Here is a 16,800-nt window from a genome sequence, read left to right as displayed (position 1 = left end):
TATTCATACTATTAGTATTTTTATTTCAGCTTAAAAAAATCGACATGTTCCACATCCACGAGGATCTCCTCAGCACGAATCTATGGAACGAAAAACTAATCTAATCTGGGTGAAGCCGTGGGTTTTACGACGACACGATAAAAGCATTCAACAAAACTTGTTACGTGAGCTTACAGTGGAAGACGTCAAGTCGTATATCAATTACTTAAGAATGGATGAGCATACATTACTGTATGTGCTCAATGAAGTGTATCCTCATATCACAAAGCAAAATTTTCACTTAAGAACTGCTACATCTTCAGAAGACAGGCTCACTATAACACTCCGATTCCTTGCTACAGGAGAGGGTTATGTTAGGTTAGGTTAGGTTAGGTTAGGTTAGGTTAGGTTAGGTCAGGTCAGGTTAGGTCTCCCAATCTTCTTAATCTATTTTTGTATTCAGGGTGCCTCCCGTTGTAAAGCGCCTCATCAGCTTCAGACATCTCTATTAATTCTGTAGTTGTCGGCACACACCAATTGTATTTACCGGCAATGGTTATAAAAACACTACAGACGACAGAACGCTGCAGCGATGCTAGCGCCCCATGTGGTAACATGTCACATTGCAGTGAACAGAAGACAAGCGATTTCTTTGATCAAATATACGGCCTCGGCCTAGATTTGATCAAATATTGGACGACATTTGTCAAAGATCCCTATTACACTATCAAATATCTTTGACAAAGATATTGGACAAAGAAATTTGATAGTGTAATACCGGCCTATGGCTGTATCTGCACCTTCATGTTGTTGATCCCAGACCCTTGATGGCTTCTTTGGAAAGATGAAGTAGCAAGTAGCTGAACATTTCTCAGTTCGAATATAATTATTTGCATGGGATAGGAAAGCTTCTGTCCACAAAACAACATGGATTGAGAAAGCATCACTTGTGTGAAACACAGCTTGCTCTTTTCTCACATATACTGAGAACTATGGACGAGGGGCAACAGACAGATTCCATATTCCTTAATTTCTGGAAAGTGTTTGATACGATCCCCCACTATAGACTGTTAACAAAGCTGCGAGCATATGGAATAGGCTCCCAGATATATTAATGGCTTGAAGACTTCCTAAGTGGAGCAGTAATCTGCAGCTGTTTGTTGATTGCACTGTGGGGTATGCGAAGGTGTTGTCATTTAGTGACTGTAGGGGCATACAAGGAGACTTAGCCAAAATTTCTAGCCAGTGTTGTGAATGGCAGCTTGCTCTAAATGAAGAAAAATGTAAGTTAAAGCTGATGAGTAGGAGAAACATTCGGGTAATTTCTTACTACAACATTAGTAATGTGCTGCTGGACACAGTTCTGTTGAAATATCTAGGCATAATGTGATGATGAAGTCCCATACTCCGTAACAGAGCGTAGGGGACATTGTACTAGGCTAGGTCGTAGTGGAGGTGGTTTGCCATTGCCATTGCCATTGCCTTCCTTCCAACCGTAATGGGGATGAATGATGATGATGATGATGATGATGATGATGATGATGATGACACAACAACACCCAGTCATCTCGAGGCAGGTGAAAATCCCTGACCCCGCCTGGAATCGAACCCGGAACTCTGTGCTCGGGAAGCGTGAACGCTGCCGTGAGACCATGAGCTGCAGACTAGGCATAATGTTGCAAAGCAATATTAAATCAACATGTAAGAATGATAGCAGGGAAGGCCAATTGGTGACAGTTTTATTGGGGGAATTTTAGGAAAATTGGGTTCATCTGTAAAGGAAACCACATGTAGAGCAGTAGTGTGCCCCATTCTTGACTACCGCTGCAGTGTTTGGAATCACCAGGTGGTCAGTTGAAAGGAAGACATAAAGCAACTCGGAGGCAGGTTGCTAGATATGTTATCAGTAGGTACAATCAGCACTTATGGTATTATGGAGATTCTTCGTGAATTCAAATGGTAATCCCTGGAGGAAAGATGACTTTCTTTTCACAAAACACTATTGAGGAAATTTAGGGAACTGGCATATGAACAGAATGATTCTATTGCTGCCAAAATACATTTTGCTCAAGTACCACGAAGATAAGAGAATTAGAGCTTGTCTGGAGGCATATAGACTGTCGTTTTTCCCTCACTCTATTTGCGAGTGGATCAGGAAAGGAGATGACTAGTAGTGGTACAAGGTACACTTCTGCCCTGCACCATATTGTGGCTTATGGAGGATGTATGTAGACGTGCAAGTGTGATGTCAGGCATAAGCTGTAACCTTCAATCGTCATACTGCTACCTTTTGTTTCGAGATAATGCAGGAGCATATTTATGGTTCTTTGGTTAGCTTAGCATGACTAGATTTTCGAATTGACTGGCATTGCGCTTGAAGCCGGTCTCCATGCTTTACTAAGCTGAAAACCATTATCTTTATTAAAAATGTGTCCACAAATTCCTTTAGGATGCAGTCCAAAAATGTATTGTGATAGATTGGTCCCACCATATGTCATGATACATGCTATGGAGGCATAGTGCTCTGCACCAGCTGACTGTTCATAGTTACTTAGGCATGTGGCACCTGTACTGTGGTGCACCTCTCATGTATAAGTCTGGACAGTCTTGTTTATTTAAATTTCCCCACAGTGGCATGGCATGTGGTAGATTCTCAGTTATGGGACTTCTAGTCATTCTCCAGGCCTCATCAAAGTTTTGGTCTTTGGCAACGTATGGGATATGTGCTTGATTTTGTGTTTCTGTGGTGTTCTTCCAATTTTAAAATATCAGAGAAAAATGTCATTGGTACAGATTTTGCTTTTTTCTCATGTACAACAGATGACATAAGCTTCCTAGCTTGAAGACTCATCAGACCTTATTGTTGTAGCCATTCTCCCAAAATTTGTCTGCAGGTGTCATAATTCTTTTATTAGGCTTTATTGTGGAAATTTCACAAGTTCTGTGTACCATTGTGCCTAGGACATCTTGACATTGCAACAGGTTGTGTTCGTTGTTACTTCTAAATCTTCATTGCACCTTATGTCTCTTGAGTCATTTTTCATTCTTTCCAACATCTGAATATCTTGCAATTTTTTCCTCTTTTCTATCTTTCGCTTCCTGCTGATGAAAGAATTATGTTTTTAACTGTTGTGATTGTCTTAGTTGTTCTCCACTTATTTCTGTTCTAGCTGGTTAATAAACTTTGTTTCCCTCTTTTGCAGGATGATTAATATTAATTTGTTACTTTCATTTTGAATTAATAATGTAAATCTACATAATAGAAATTTTTTTCACAGGTTCAACCAGTGTTTTGGTGTTTTGGGAGTCCTGGATCGCTTGCATGGTACAGACACTGTGTTTCGTAGTACACGGGCTTATGCACGGCATATAATGATGCTTAGCCTCATACCAGCACGGGAAGCATTTCCAGATGAAACCAAATGCAAACCAAAATTTGTGCAGTGTGTAAGTGAAAATTAAATAATTGGTTGAAAGTGTTGGAGGACTATATATTTTACACAGTTGTACTTCATTATCTTGCACTATTTACTCCTTGAATGTAAACATAATTATCATATAATTTTCAGTTTTCACACCCGCAGCCATCATTTTATGATCTGGATTTAAATGACAATATCCAATTGATAATCCATCTCTTAACACACAAGGTTCTTGTTGCTTTTTCTTTCTAATTTTTCTACCTTAGTTATGCATCTTGTTTTCAGTGAGGAACAGTTGCACCCAAGTTGCTCAAGTACCTCGTCAGAATTACAAGATTCTATAAGTGGATCAAGTAATCAATTTCATTAATGGTGATCGTTTCCTACAGCTTGCCCAACATAGTAGTTACAAACAAAAAATCAATTTTACAATGAAGGAAAGATGCTTTTAAGCATCCTCTATTGATATTTTAGATGCACACTCTGTAATCAGACCACAGTGTCCCAAAACTTTGTGTAGATAAGATATGGTTAATTCCAGAAAACACTGTATTTTGTATTTGTTTTCACTTAGCAACACATGGTATCGAAACAGAATTGCTGTAGGATCCATGTTGATAGCTATGAAAATTATCTTGTTTTCATGTACAAGTGTATATAGGAGTTTATATGATCTACAGTACTACACGTTTCAATTGTTTCCCCACAGCCACTACAGCAGTCACAGTCCTCAGTAAATAAGTAAAAATAAAAATGAAGAATAATTATCTATATGCTGCTGAAGTTGGATTCAGCTGCCATTTCAAAATAGATTTGCTTGCTGATCATTGGCTGTGCCAGTCACAGAGTTTCTCAGAGAGGATAAATACGCACTGGATATCCAAATTAATCCAAGTAACAACTCTGAAGTTACCAATACAGCAAACAACAAGATAGCAACATCAGCCTGAAAGTTCGTACTGTAGTGTCCACAGTAGACTAAAGAAATTGGCAAAAGCACTATTTTTTTTATAAATCTTCCTCACAGCTTGTGGAATTTGTGTTCAAATTTTTCAATATCTTGTTATTTTACTGCAGCTGTAAGGTAGTTGATGAGAAAAATAGATTGAGCGCATTGTGGAGATGAAATACTATAAACAAAAATTGAAATCCCAGGCCTTGGATGTTAATGAATATTACATTGAATAATTCTGTAAAAGCTATGCCACATTATTAAAGTCACATTAATTCAAGATGACAGTGTTAAAAATTGGAGATACCCAAAGGGAAGCTTTTTTGAAATCAAGCACTGGAAGATAGTTTTGTTAAAAGTATTTACACTCTTTATTTTCAGATCTTCTATGTAACTTTAATGACTAATGATTGTGGGCATCTAATTGTACTTTGCCTTGTTGTCAGTAGTATTGCACACTGTGGGGAAGAAGAATATAGTGAAACAAACAGTGTCATCTGTACCTGTAGTTACAGGATTTGATGAACAGATGACAACGATGAAACATCGTAATTAATTCGTCATGTAATGTAAGGGAAGAAAAGAGTTAAAAAATTGTAAACAAAGATATCAGTAAAGGTGTACTTTGCAATAGGTACACCCACAAACAAGAAGCTGAATATTGTAGTTCTGATTTTATATTTTTAAAAAAAAAAAAAGAAAAGAAAAAAAAATAAAAGAAAAGAAAGGTGTGCAGACACACACACACACACTTACATTTTGTGCTACATCCTAACTGGGCTGAATGGTTCTCTTGGAGAGAGCAAGTGAACTGGATGCGGAACTGGTGAGAAGATAAAAAAGGACATGTATATTTGTATACTCTGCAGAGATGATTGGCAATTTAGTCACCTCAGTACAGCATGTGTTGACTAGTAGGCACATATCTGCCATGGGCTGGGATAACTTGATCCGTGTGTGATGGCATCGTGTAGTAACCATTCATGCTGCATTCAACTGGTTCCAAAGTTCATCTGTAGAATTTAGCATTGGGTCACAGCACTGCAACTGTCATTTCACCAAACCCTACACATTTTTCATTGGCAACAAGTCTGGTGATCTGGCGGGCCAGGGCAAAATATACATGTTCATGCAGCAGCATGTGGTTGTGCAATGTCTTGCTGAAAAACGGTGTCAGGGGTGTTGTGAAGAAATGGTATGGCTGCGGGCCGCAGGATGTCATTCACGTACATCAAACTGGTCACAGTGCCTTGGGGACATGCACCAACTGTGATTTGTGGTTGTACCCAATAGCACCCACACAATAAGGCCTCGAGTTGGCACTGGTTCTCTTGTGCGAATGCAGCCCCTGTGATGTCGCTCCCTCTCTCTGCAACCAACCAATATGTGGCCATTATTTTCAAATAAATAGAACCTGGATTTATCCAGAAACACTACTTGATGCCATTCCTGTCCCCTGTTACATTATTCCATACACCATTGCCATCTAACATGTTTCTGCACATTCGTCAGAGGTAGGCGGAGGAGTGGACAACATGCACATAACACATAACGAAATAAATGGCGGTTGACTGTCACCCCTGTACAACATGTTACACTGTTCCACTGTTGTGCCAGAGGTGAGGAGGACACAGCTCTGTCCTGCAGTACCATTCGGATGAGGTGTCGATCTTCTCAAGGGATGGTCTGGATGGTGCAACCTGACCCACCTTGTCGTGTTCTACAGCTTTCCATGAATTATTTTGCACACACTCGTTGCACTGCAAAAACAGTTCATTCCACAAGAGCAGTAATTTCCCAGATGGATGCATCACATTCTCTCATGCTAATAATGCACCCTCTTTCAAAAATGCTGATTTGACAGTACAGTTTGCAAACATGTCTGCAAGGCATCCTGCACACTGATCCATTACCTTCGATTTTTAGTGACAACGAGAGCTGCTGGTACATTTTACCAGTAGGTAGTGTTGCACCGCGATATCGATGTTGACCTTGAATCTGTGGGCCGACATGGTTCAAATGCTAATCATTTCTGCTGAACATATTAATATACGCATGAAAGTCCTGTGTCTAGTTGCTCAAGGTGTTCTGTTTTTTTTTCTGAACCTGAGTGTACCAGTTCAGATTTCGTTTGTAGTAGAGCAACCTATTACTTGGATCATTCGCTTTTAAGCTGTGTAATAAATGACAGTGGGAGGTGAAGGGGGGGGGGGGGGGACCATGTATCCTTGCATTATTGCCATACAAAATGTTGTGCAGCAAGATTAATGAAATGAACTGTTGCAATTATAATGTTATCATCCCACTAAGTTGTTATGAGCTCAAAAGCAAAAACACATTACATGAAACAAAAACGTAAAAACCATTATTTTGGTTGAAGTAAACTGTCATATCAATTATTTACTGTCCACTGGATGCACAAGTCTTTAATCACTTTAAATATTCTGAACTGAATAACTGTTCTGACTGAAAAATAGTTTCAACTGTTCTGTTGCGGACCGTCGATGGTCGAACCCGGGACTCCAGTTGGCAGAGCTAAAACCCGGGTTTTTCGTCAGGAGGTTGAGCAAGTTAAATAGCTTCAAGGGGCAGTGCAGAGTGATACAGCAGTATTTGGAAGTATTCCTTTATTCAGCTAGTTCACAGAAGCGTAATGTCGGCACACAGCTCGATGATGGATGTGAGCCGCGCTCGCCCGGTCATCGCTCACCGAGGCATAGTGACTGGCACCGCTCTACTGCCCACGATTCTGGAGACTGTGACAGTCCCTGGTCTCCACCGCCCTCCGTCCCGTTTGCCCTGCTGTGTCCGACCACAGGACAAAGGTGGTTGTACTGGTCACCTGTGGCCCTCGGCCACTGCTGCTCCCAGGACAGGACCAGACTCGAACTCGTGCCCTCCTGGACGCCATGCTGCAACTTGCTGCTAGTGGTGCTTGCCAGATGGCAACATCCGCCATTGTCCCTGACGCTGTTTCAGTGCTGCTGCGACTCCCACAGCGTGCGCCTCGCCCGTACCCTAGTATGCCAGGTGGGAAGTGAACGTGGCTCGTCCTGGACCCGCTGCAGACCGCTGTCACTGTCCTCCTTCAGGCAGACCGTGCAATCTCCAAGTACCCAGCTGCCATTCCGTCCCACCCCAGTGTTGTGTCCCTGGAAGCGGAATACAGCCCAAACAAGTAAATAGAAACAAAGTACAGGTTTGCACAGAATATTTACATCACTGCCAGACTGGTTCCTATAATCATAGACCAGCACAGGTCCGACCCGACTCTTGACTGACCTGGCTGTTGTAACGTTCTAATGTGTTCCAATACTTTATTAACTGTGATAGATCCTTCCTGTGTGTTAATAAAGGAAAGCAACGTTTCCAAAAACACTGAATTTAATGTCAAGTTTAAATATGTTCGATTCTGTGTTGGTAATATCTCCAGAATCTCTTCTGGATAAAACAACATTCCCTGTTACAAAGTTAAAGCTGTTTCACCCTTACGTGATGCTGGAAGACGGAAATCCATCCCCACAATTTCATAAACCGTACCATTTATAATTATTCCACTCTCCTGCAGTTGCAACCTCCTTATTTTATCTGCTCTCTGATTGGTATAACAAGTGACCATCACCCATATTGGCATAAATACCGAATATAACCAATGCCTCCCTACCTTCTGGAAGTAGGAATGTGTCGATAACACCTCTTTCTCACAATCTGAGCCATTCGTAATCCCCAGGAACAATCTAACTTTGCATGTACTACCGTCCAAAAAAACTGGTCAATTAGGGCAAATCATCACTTGTACTTGCATGCAATGCTCCATCTCCTTTAATGGTAGTACTCCGTGAGCTTCTCTGTTCGCCAAAATAAAAAGTACGTCTTGCGTCCTAATCTGCACCCATTTCCCGTTCTCCTTCCATTTCACTGGGTATGAATGAATAGTGTAACACTCATAACATGAATCAACTCCGACTACTGGAAAATTGACATCGATGTAAACTCACGCCCCATCCGTACTCACCTCTACCAAGGACACATGAAAGAATATTGGTATAGTGGCCCGTGTTACTTCCACTACATGTTCTATATCTGGTGGAAATTGCCTCTTCGCTAATTGTAATCCTCAAAAATTCCCGATAGTACATTCAGCCCCTTTTTCGCTAATTGTAATGCTCAAAAATTCCTGATAGTACATTCAGCCCCTATCGAACTCTCTGAAATTACTCCCCCCCCATACAATGACAAAACTAAAACAACAAACAAGAAAAACGCAACTATTATCAGACCAAAAAAAAAAAAAAACACACCACGTAAATTATCCCTTGATACAAAAACACAAAATGTAAACAAGCCATACAATATTAAACATGCCACACAATATTAAACATATAATAATTTACTCCCTCCATGCTCCATGACCGTAACGCATACGGAACGTTATGCGTTCGCTGTTGTTGCTCTGCCGCGACCTTCTCCTTCCGTTTGCTTTGCCTAGCCTCTGCAATTGGGTGACTTCCTTGTAATTGAGGTAATCCATAACGGATGTTTTTGTTGGTAGGTGCACTTTAACATTTACAGGTGAAGTCATATCCACAACCTGGTATGGTCTGTGGTACTTTGTCTAGAATTTTTACGTCTTTCCCTTAAGTGTCTATGGATTCGTGATTAGTACCCATTGACCTACCATGTACTGTGGTAAAGGTCCCAACCCCTTATTCTGTTCTTCCTGCCCTTCCAACGCTTTCATACTGGCCTTCTGTATCCTCTTCCAGACTTCCCGTATTGTCCGTGCAAATTTCCTCACTACGTCCCCTTTAGCTCCCGGTTTCGGACATAGAACGTCAAACAGTGATGGCATCTTTCTTCCATAGACCACCTCAAATGGTGACATTCCGCCCCCCAAATGTATTTTGGTGTTAAAACTCGATACCACGTACGGAAGATAAATGTACCTGTTATCATGGTTTCCATTCACTTAACAACTTAGCATTATGAGGGGGTAGTTTGTGTTGTTGCCCCAGATGATAATTAGGCAAAATGTTTGTCAGGATTTGTAAGCGGTGGGACCTTGAGGTACGGCAATACGCAAACACGAGAAGTAAGTTTAAACAGTTTTATTGACAAAAGCTGATTATAAAACACGCACGCTACGTGCACCGATCATCACTGTTTCTGACATCCTAACAGTGGCTAATTACGGTCATATAGAGGGCTCCATGGTGAGCTAAGAAAAAGAGACATATTCGCTCCCGAGGCCACGCTAGTTAATCCTGCGTGCTGTGGACGGCGGCCAGTGGCGTACTCTGCGTCGTAGTTCCGGCCGGACGCGTGTCTACTGACCGAGCAAATTGTCAGAATTTCAGACAGGTTGGCTGGCGAGCATGTGTTACATAACGTACGGCTGTGTGCAGTTCGTAGGCCCTTACATCACTCTCCCCAGAGAAAAAGAGTAACCATAGGTGGCTCAAAATGACCTCCTGGACGTTACAAATCTATTTCGCCACTTGTGGCATCAGCAGGCATTGCAGTATGTATTTCATTTTAAGACACAATAACGTTCGGTACAGGGAAGCGTGCCTTCAGCATTACAATTTCATACATGACAAATGCTGATGATGAAAGACAAATTAATAAAAGCAATAAAAACACAATACTGACAGTCAAGTATGCATTAACATTACTGGATGAATCGAAGGACTTAATTCTATTTGCTGCTTCAGTGAAGCTTAACTCATTATTGGAAGACATTACATTTTCATCGATATCCTTAATTAAATTACTGTCTTCAGAAAAACTTGATAAGGAATGCTTTCCATATGTTAATATGTATGAATCATTGTAATAAACAGATAACATTCACGTTAATGGCAAATGTCCAGTTGCATGAAATGTAGTTGGCAATACACTAGGCATATCAAATAGTTCACATGATAAATCACAATGTGTGGCATTCAAGATTAATCCACTATTATTCAATTTGAGTGTAAAGGGTAGCTCATGTGTATCATAATTTTTACATGTAAATGTGACATAAAGGGTGGAGTGAAATGAGAAAATTATATCTTCAGAACACCGTTTAAGAAATGGATGATAAAGGTGTTAAAATTATAGGGCAATCATCTCTTGGGGGATGATTCGTAAACAATTCTTTCTCACAGCTCTAAACTCTACTGTCTAAGAATGCTCATTCAGGGCAAATTAACTTATGACTACGTTTACACATATGCAAATCATTTTCATTTAGGGACACAAAATATGTTCGATCCTTGCTGATCAGTAGATAATCATTCAGTATGTACTTTACATGAATACCTGCCTGTCTCCATTTCTCAGGGTAAGTATTAATCTTATACATCTCAAAATTATGCTTTGCTCTAGCAATGGGTATAGATACAGTAACATTTAATTCATCTTCAGTCATTAAGAAGTGTGAGGTGGTTAACTTGTAGTAAGCATATAATTTGTAAGAATTAACAGGGTAAATCATAGTATATTTTGCATCTAGTTTTCGTTCAACTGATAGTAGAATCTGAAAAATTGTTCTGGATGTAGTAGTATACTGCTCAAACAATCATTTGAACTACACTACTTGCCATTAAAATTGCTGCACCATGAAGATGACGTGCTACAGACATGAAATTTAACCGATAGGAAGAGGATGCTGTGATATGCAATTGATTAGCTTTTCAGCGCATTCACACAAGGTTGGTGCCCGTGGTGACAACTACAACGTGCTGACATGAGGAAAGTTTCCAACCGATTTCTCATACACAAACAGCAGTTGATCGGCGTTGCCTATTGAAACGTTGTTGTGATGCCTCGTGTAAGGAGGAGAAATGCGTACCATCACGTTTCTGACTTTGATAAAGGTCGGATTGTAGCCTATCATGACTGCGGTTCATCGTATCGCGACATTGCTGCTCGCGTTGGTCGAGATCCAATGACTGTTAGCAGAATATGGACTCCGTGGGTTCAGGAGGGTAATACGGAACACCGTGCTGGATCCCAACAGCCTCGTATCACTAGCAGTCGAGATGACAGGCATCTTATCCGCATGGCTGTAACGGATTGTGCAGCCACGTCTCAATCCCTGAGTCAACAGATGGGGACGTTTGCAAGACAACAACTATCTGCATAAACAGTTCGACGACGTTGGCAGCAGCATGGACTATCATCTCGGAGACCATGGCTGCGGTTACCCTTGACGCTGCATCACAGACAGGAGCGCCTACGATGGTGTACTCAATGACGAACCTGGGTGCACGAATGGCAAAACGTCATTTTTTTGGATGAATCCAGGTTCTGTTTACAGCGTCATGATGGTGGCATCCGTGTTCGGCGACATCGCGGTGAACGCCCATTGGAAGCATGTATTCGTGATCTGGCGTATCAACCGGCATGATGGTATGGGGTGCCATTGGTTACACGTCTCGGTCACCTCTTGTTCGCATTGACGGCACTTTGAACAGTGGATGTTACATTTCAGATGTGTTATGACCTGTGGCTCTACCCTTCATTCGGTCCCTGCAAAACCCTTCATTTGAGCAGGATAATGCAGGACCGCATGTTGCAGGTCATGTAAGGGCCTTTCTGGATACGGAAAATGTTCGTCTGCTGCCCTGGCCAACACATTCTCCAGATCTCTCTTCAACTGAAAACATCTGGTCAATGATGGCCGAGCAACTGGCTCATCACAATACGCCAGTCACTAATCTTGATGAACTGCGGTACGTGTTGAAGCTGCATGGGCAGCTGTACCTGTACATGCCATCCAAGCTCTGTTTGACTCAATGCCCAGGCGTATCAAGGCTGTTATTACGGCCGGAGGTGGTTGTTCTGGGTACTGATTTCTCAGGATCTATGCACCCAAATTGCGTGAAAATGTAATCGCATGTCAGTTCTAGTATAATATATTTGTCCATTGAATACCCATTTATCATCTGCATTTCTTCTTGGTGTAGCAATTTTAAGGGCCAGTAGTGTACTTTTTAAGCCTGTTCCTAAGTTACGGGCATCAATTCTAGAATTTGTTAAACTATCAGTAATCTTTAAAAAAAGAGTGTTTAAGTCTAAGTGTCCATTCACAGCATTTAATCCTTGGAATAGTTCTTGGATATTTGTGTTCATTTCATTACGAATTACGTAGAAATGTGAGAGAAATTGCTGTACAATCTGTTCAGTGAAACCTGTGTAGTTAGTAATTCAGGGTGTATACGACCCGGGACAACCGGGAGATCCGGGAACAACCTGGGAATTTTTTCATCCGGGAGAAAACCGGGAAAAACCCGGGAATTGTTTAAAATTCCAGGCATTTTTCGTTTAGTTTTCAGGTAATTTTTGTAACTTTGACTGGTAAGAACCAATACTTTAACAAAGGATATTACTGTATCCCGCAACTACATAATAATACTGCAGCAACAAAACATTAACAAGAGAAAAAAAACGAAAATAAAACTTAGGTAGCAAAGTAATTGCGTCATATACAACAAAAAAAACAGTGCTCATACAAGCGTCTGCTATTAGCAAAGTGTGTCAAAGCCTTTAGGAAGACTATGCAATGCTTCATAACAACAAATTGTCTCCAATGAGCGTGACGTACCACTGTTCAAATTAGATTCGTTTGAGCAGTTGCGGGCGGGCTCTTGCGCATGCGCAGTTGAATCGCGTATGAGTATTATCTTCTCCCGCTTCTGGTTACAGAAGTGTGTAATTGTTCTACCTAATATTGCCCCGGTTCTGAAATATAGTAAATCTTGGGCTGATGCACAGAGCAGTCTGAGTTGTGGTGGGTAGGTGGGTCGTCTCCACGTGACATGTGTTTACCTTCAGTGATTTTGTTGTTTCCTCTTCGTTTATCGCTCTCACATTAAATGATAACAAAATGGATTTTTGTGGCCGGAAGCTATCAAATGAATATAATTCGTTCGCATAATTACTGAAGGCTAAAATATGTTAATAGTTCCAGATTTCATTTCCACTTTTCTGACAGTCAAGCATTAATCACCTTGCAGAACAATGAAGTTATTTTTGCCGGTTTGCTAAAGAGATTTGGCTTTTATTAATCTTTTCTGCTGAGGCAGTCAATTTATTTGAAACGAAGTGTTTTATTTCACACTATTGGCTAGTTTCAACTATTTGCTGCATTTCCAGTGCATGAATGACATTATGCCATAACAAAGAACCAAATATAAGATAATACATTACTGGTACTCCAAGAAAATTTACAATGGAATGTGCATTTTAAGCCAAATTATGCATTGTAGTATGGTTCACGAAATTCAGGTGCTCTTGAAGTATCCTCTGATGTCTTGTTTCTTTTATGTCATAATGAAAGAGCTTTTAATGTTTTAAATGTACGAACATATTGGCTTCCTGCGTCTTCGTAGCTGCGCCGCAAGCGTGGTAACACTTGTTATCTGGTGCTCCCTTGAAACTGCTGAAACAAAGCTATTTCTAACAGGTCGCGGGAAAATATTGCGAATGGTGGTTCGAAAAGCATTACATCCAAAGCAGATTTCCTTTTATGCAAGATGAACTACGTGCGAGAATGTACGGTGAATTTCTTAAATCACAAAGTGTTTGAGTCTCATTTAAAAATCAACTCTTTGAGGACGACCATTTAGAAGAATTTAGAGCTTAAATCATCAGACATTTACGTCATTATTAAAAATTTTACTGGCACGTTTGTGCGATGTGTCTGAAAGTGTAACATGCACAAAAAAGATCAACATTATATGTCGGGAGCTTCTCTTCCAGCTTAACAATCTTAGAGACCAATATTATATGTGAATGCGATGTATATTAATTTAAACCATTAACTTTTCTTATTTGTGTGTTCGCTCTACTTAAGAGTGATCTTGCTATTGGCTGACTACATCACGTGTCCTATGATGTCATCAGCTGGCGAGATCACGTGACATGAGCTGTGACTGGCTTACAAAAGTGCATCGCAATCTCCATTTCAATGCTTCGGAAAGTGATATGCGGTGTTTGGTGGAATTCAAATTTATACCTTCGTAATATGAAAATATGCACCGTACATGTTGCTGCACATCAAAAAGTGTGTTTTCACCTGGGAAAAAGTGTATTTTTAACCAGGAAATCCGGAAAAAATCCTGGAATTTTTTTTCCTTGTCCACGTATACACCCTGTAATTGTTCTTTGCATATTCTTTAATACAATAATTTCATTAGAGAGGTTAGTTGAATCTCTACTGGACTGTTGTTCAAGAGCTAATATTTTGCCTTTAACTTCCAGTAGATCTTAACTAGTTAAAGTACCAAATAACAGTATGAAGGATACTCCCTCCAAAATCAAACCAGGCCTAATTAAAGTTTTGTGTGGCAAAAGCTTTAAAAAAACCGTAAATCTCTTGTTCATAATTAGCAAATGTAGACTCCAACTGCATTTTGGCTGTGATCCAGTTGTTATACCAAGATGCACCCAGTTCCAAAATTGTATCATTTCCCTTAACTGAACAAATTACATCAATTTGCTTCTTTACAGAATTAATCTGTTGCTGGATTTCACTCAGATTGTACTTGAGGACAAGTTTTGCATTAGTTGAAACTACCATGTCTGATCATGGTTCAAACAAAACACCTGTACTCTGTGGTACTATTACTACAGCATTAGTAGAATACGCTATCATAGTAAACATTAGAATAAAAATGATTATGGTTAATTAGTTCTAAATACTAGAGTTAACAATAAACATAAAATAAATGAGTTTCTTGTGGTAACCTGTGGAATAAAAGGTTTAGTTTCACATGTACACTTGTGCAATAGCTTCAATACTAAATTTTTACAATACATTCACATAAGCATATGATGAAATAAACACATACATTGCACTCTCACACACTACACATGTTTACGCAGATTGTAGGGGTGTCTGGAACAGGATCGCTCAGAACGTGGCGATGCCTCGGCCTTGGCCTCAAAAGTGTGTACTGCAGGCTCACGATTCTCGCTTCCTGGGTTTTAGAACAGCAGGCCTGCCTCTCGGTCGGTCCTTGTCGGCTTGCGATACTACAAGAAATCTACCCAGAAATGGCTTTACGTGGTTGATATGAATGACAATTGAACTAAAGGGCAGTTGGAGCTTAAGAGTCACTAGCGACAACACCTCAAAGATTGGATATGGTCCTTTCCAAAACTTCTTAAACTTTTTGACGTGACTCTTCTTTAACACCACGTTGCTCAGATACACAAGATCTCCAACTCGATACTGTGGCACTGCTGCTTGGCGGTCATGTTGTCTTGCTTGCTGAAGAAAGGATTGATGATTTCGCTGTTTCACTCCCCTCCATGCTTCCTTTAGCTTGCGTGCTAGATCCCTTACATGTTCATTACTGATTCTGGCAGTCGATCATGCAAAGTCCAAGGATGAATGCATTCTTCTTTCGTAGACAATCTCATATGGACTTTGGCTAGTTGAGCTGTGCATTTTGACATTGTAACAACTTACCAACTACGGTAAACAGACATCCCAATTGTCGTGTTTGCTGCACACATAATGGCTAACCATTTTAATAATTGTTCTGTGGACGCTCTTGACTCTTCCATTTCCTCCAGGGTGTGCTGGTGTAGTCCTTAACTGAGTTATTTGCATGAGGTTACAAGTCTGTTTAGGTAAGACACTCATAAAATTCGTTCCTTGATCACTAATTATACTTAATTGTGATCCAAACTTAAGAATCCATTCTTTTACAAAAACTTTTGTTGTAGCCTCAGCACTCTAATCAGATATTGGTATCATGAGAAGGTATCTAGAGAAATAATCTAACATTGTCAATATGTATTTGTTTCCATCTTTGGTCTTAGGCAACGGTCCTACATCATCTAGTCCTACTCGTTGAAATGGTTCACTTGTCTCTGGCAGTTCTTGCAATGGTGCTCTACTTTTTCCTACATTATTCCAGCTGTTACAGGAATCACATTGTGAAACAAACTCAAAAATGTCAGCTTTGTGGCTTGGCCACCAAAACATTTGAGCTATTTTAATGTTTGTTGCTTTTTTACCATAATGTCCTGATAATAAAGAATCGTGTTGCTCTCTCATGATTTGCTTTTTCGTGCTTTCTGGAATAACTGTGTGGTTTCCTTTACTAGCAATTTTGTGCATTAATCCAGCTATTTCGACAAAAGTTGATCATTTTTCCATAATTTGCCGTGTGGATCTTCTTCTTGAGCTGCCTTTAACTCTTCTTCTCGACTTACTGTAACACAAACATTGACTTTTCAACTCACTGCATCAGCATTCACATGTTGTTAACCAGGTCAGTGGTACCTTAAATTGGTACTCACTCAGTCTTAATGCCCATCTTGTTAATCTGGAACTTGGATCCTTTAAGATCAATGACCATTTAAATGCGGCATGATCTGTAATAACTGTAAATTCTCTTCCTGTTAAGAAACAGCTGTTATGTGTTATACCAAAAACCAAAGCAC

The 16,800-nt window shown here is 40.2% G+C and overlaps 1 protein-coding gene across 2 annotated transcripts in view; it reads left to right on the top strand.

Annotated features, from left to right (window-relative positions):
• The window catches only part of LOC126251452 (fatty acid hydroxylase domain-containing protein 2), a 208,826-nt gene that overhangs the window by 176,213 nt on the left and 15,813 nt on the right, over nt 1-16,800 (top strand). For both annotated transcript variants that reach the window (XM_049951880.1, XM_049951881.1), the window contains exon 7: nt 3,258-3,426. In XM_049951880.1, coding sequence (XP_049807837.1) covers nt 3,258-3,426 — 169 coding nt within the window. The remainder of the gene's footprint in view (nt 1-3,257; nt 3,427-16,800) is intronic.

This window comes from Schistocerca nitens, chromosome 4, assembly GCF_023898315.1.
Source record: "Schistocerca nitens isolate TAMUIC-IGC-003100 chromosome 4, iqSchNite1.1, whole genome shotgun sequence".
NCBI lineage: Eukaryota > Metazoa > Arthropoda > Insecta > Orthoptera > Acrididae > Schistocerca > Schistocerca nitens.
The sequence above is the reverse complement of the archived record's forward strand: the minus strand, read 5'-3'. Positions and strand labels throughout refer to the sequence as shown.